Source organism: Cryptomeria japonica, chromosome 9, assembly GCF_030272615.1.
Source record: "Cryptomeria japonica chromosome 9, Sugi_1.0, whole genome shotgun sequence".
Classification (NCBI taxonomy): Eukaryota; Viridiplantae; Streptophyta; class Pinopsida; order Cupressales; family Cupressaceae; genus Cryptomeria; species Cryptomeria japonica.
In genome coordinates this window covers 245201528-245204953 of record NC_081413.1, presented here as the reverse complement: position 1 = coordinate 245204953, position 3426 = coordinate 245201528, and the positions used below count along the sequence as shown (strand labels likewise).

The 3426-nt window shown below is 41.7% G+C and overlaps 1 protein-coding gene across 1 annotated transcript; it reads left to right on the top strand.

The window, feature by feature from the left end:
• Positions 1–1313: 1313 nt before the first annotated feature.
• LOC131048281 (uncharacterized) lies at positions 1314–1811 on the top strand. The gene has a single exon (XM_057982173.1). The coding sequence runs from the start codon at positions 1314–1316 to the stop codon at positions 1809–1811; it is 498 nt and encodes a 165-aa protein (XP_057838156.1).
• The last annotated feature ends 1615 nt before the right edge of the window (positions 1812–3426 follow it).

The window sequence follows — 3426 nt, the reverse complement described above, 5'->3', positions numbered from 1 at the left end:
TCAAGGATTCTTAATCTCAGAGTTGCAAACTTCCCAGGGAAATTTCTTGGGACCACCCTCTTCATTGGCAGTAACAAAACTTGCTATTGGAAGCATCTTATTGATAAGTGCAAATCCAAGCTTGCAAATTGGAAAGGGAGGTGTTTATCCTCTGCTGGGAAACTCACTATGATAAAATCGGTCCTCTTTGCGCTACTGGTTTTTTCCATGGCATGTCTGAGATTACCGATGGCAATTGAAGATGAATTGATCTCTATAATGAGAAATTTCCTTTGGAATGGCTCGAATGACAAAGGGAAATTTCCTCTAATAGCTTGGAAAAAGATCTGCCAACCAAAAAAGGCAGGGGGTGCTGACATTCATCAAATTTCAATTATGAATTTAGCTATGGGCGCTAAATTGGTTTGGGAAATTTACAGTGGTGGTAAACAAAAATGGGCAAGGATTCTAAAACATAAATATTTGGATTCCCTGGAGCCAAAAAGGATTCTCACTATAAACAACCCCCCTAGAGGTTCGACCATCTAGAATTTTATTGTGGAAACAGGGAAATCATAAGTGATCACGTTACCTGGGATGTTAGGAATGGTAGGGATGCCTCCTTTTGGATTGATTCTTGGGCTGGTGAAGCTTCCTTATGTATCAATCCTTCTCTACAACCTATTATGGTAGAAACTTGTCGCCTTTGGGGTCACAATATATGTGATTATGGCTACCCCATCCAAGAAAATGGCATTGCTAAGTGGAAATGGAACTCCTTGGATCCCTTGGTCTTGGATCAACACCAGAAAGACTTGTTTGCCGACATCCTCAGCAAAAGGGTTATTTTCCCTTTCCCTATTATTAGGTGGTGCAATTCCTCTGATGGTAAATACAAGGTATGTTTTGGTTACAAATTGAAAGAAGCGACTATAGACAAAAAAGATTGGCCTGTTAATCTTTTTTGGCATCGACATCTCCTACCCAAAGCAGGCTCATTTGCCTGGCTGGCTTGTCAAAGAAAGATTCTAACTAAAGAAAGACTCTATTCAGTGGGCATCAATGGACGCAGTAGATGCATTTTATGTCAAGATCAAGAAGAGACTACGGATCATCTACTTCTCCATTACAAGTTCTCCAGTCACTGTTGGTGGCATTTCATGGGAAAATTGAGAATCTTTGGCCCCTTTCCATTAGGGCTGGATGTGTGGTTTCTGCAATGGCCCAAACCGATAGGAAAGGCTATTTTTTCTAATTTATTTTATATTTTACCATCTCTTCTGATTTGGGAAATTTGGAAAGAAAGGAATCACATAATTTTCTAGGGTAAAGAGATGAGCTTAACAACTCTATGTGAGAAAATTGAGAACTATCTGACTGAGCTCCTGAATGAGGCTGCTCAATCCAAATCATTAAAGAAAAATATATATATGGATTGGGACTGGCAGATTAAGCTAGCATTTCCAAATATTCTCATTCCATCGCTCTTTGGCAAAGGTTCCCCAGTGGATCAGGTCAATCCAAGATTGGGTGTTAAATGGGAAGCGCCAAAGCCTGATTGGTTTAAGGTAAACTTTGATGGTGCTTCTGCGGGAAACTTGGGTCAAAGTGTTATTGGGTGTATATTGAGGAACTCTGATTGTATTTGTATAAAAGAAATCTCTGAAAAGATTGGAGTTGCCACTAACAACGAAGCTGAATTCAGAGCGGCTTTTAGAGGACTGTTGCTAGGGATGGAGCTTGGGGTGCAAAGAATTCATCTGGAGGGAGACTCACTAAATTTGGTTAATGCGGTCCACTGTAACAACACCCCTTGTTGGCACCTTAACTAGTGGCTTCAACCGATTCTGGTGCTACTAGCCACCTTTGATGAATTTCAGATTAGCCACATCTATAGGGAAGGTAATGGAGAGGCTAACAAACTCTCTAAAATTATGATTACTGATGGTGTCCCCACTGGTTGATATGGTTTGTTTATCTTGCCAGTAATGGTGCTTTCCAGTTGAGTTTTTTGGTTGTGGTCTCAACTGATTGTATTCTCCTTCCAGCCGATTTCTTTGATTAACCTACCGGTGATGGTGCTAACTAGTAGTACTGTCTCCACCAGTTGATATGGACTCCCTACTATCTCACTGGTAGTGGTGCTCACCGGTTGAGTTACTTGCCAGTTACGTTCTCCTTTTTTCTTTTCGGTAGAGATGTTTCTCCAATTGAACTACCGGTTGTGGCGCAAACTGGTCGCATTGCCTCTATATTTTTTACTTAAACCTAATGGTCGTGGCTACCAGAGGATTGATCAACTGATTGATTTGTTCACCAGTTAAGGTTTCTCTTGCCACCGAGATGTGGCTCTTTGCCGTCATTATTTGTCTGTGCTAGTTTGTGCCCCATGGCAATTAGACATTGTGTACTTTCAATTGATATCTAGTTACGACTAGATCCTACCAGGATATGCATATAATTACTTGATGGACAGAGACGACCGACATTAAGTTGATGAACTTTGGCTCAAAAGTTGATTAGACACTGTCATTTCATAGGTGTGTGTATTCAATAGGCATTAACTACTTGCCTGGCGCCTGTATCCCCTAGTTTGATGACTTGCTACTTAACAATGGAATGCCCTCATTTTCCCATCAAACATTTGTATTCTTCACTCGATGAATTGCTATGAAATCCCCAATCCTCCTAGAAGCTACTTGTCGACAGATGGCCTTCCTGGGCGAAATCATTGACAAACGTTTGCAGGAGGTCCTCTACTCTCGACACCCTCTTATTCTTCACAACCTTAAAATGATAATGGGGAAGGAATTCCTTATGGCTTATCACAGGTATAGAGCCAATGCCGATATCCTGACATTTTTCCTTGCAATGGCGATATACATGGGGACCAACAAGTAGAGAGTGAAACTTTTAACTCAAATGGTGTTTAAACACCGCCTGCTGGGGGAAATTGATGCTGCATTGGACAATATTGAAGGCAACTTGAGAATACCGCTTCCCCAAAATTACTATATGTCCTTGGGCAATGGGGCAAAGGTGAGAAAATTTGTGATTGTGAACTCTCTGGACTTTGATGCTCTTCAAGAAACCTGGCCTGCTATTACCAGGAAGATTGAATTTTTGCTTAAGGCGACATGCATTCAAAATGGCTTCACGTCAGAATGGAGGGAAAAATATCTTCGAGATGAAGGGTTAGCGGGTGTAGAAGGATTTGGTATTCTGGAGAATGGAGATTTGGTTGATGGCAATGACTGGGGGTTTGGGCTTGGTGAGGAATGGTTCCCAAATGACTATTGACTCCCTAGGGAGAAGGATGAATTGACAGCTCACTCGACCTGTGACACTGAATGTCCTATTATCCTGGATGCGGCTCGTGCTCCGGTGGTCGATGACTCAGAAGACTCCCTTTGATTCCGGTTGTGTCACCTTTCTCCAGTTTCTCTG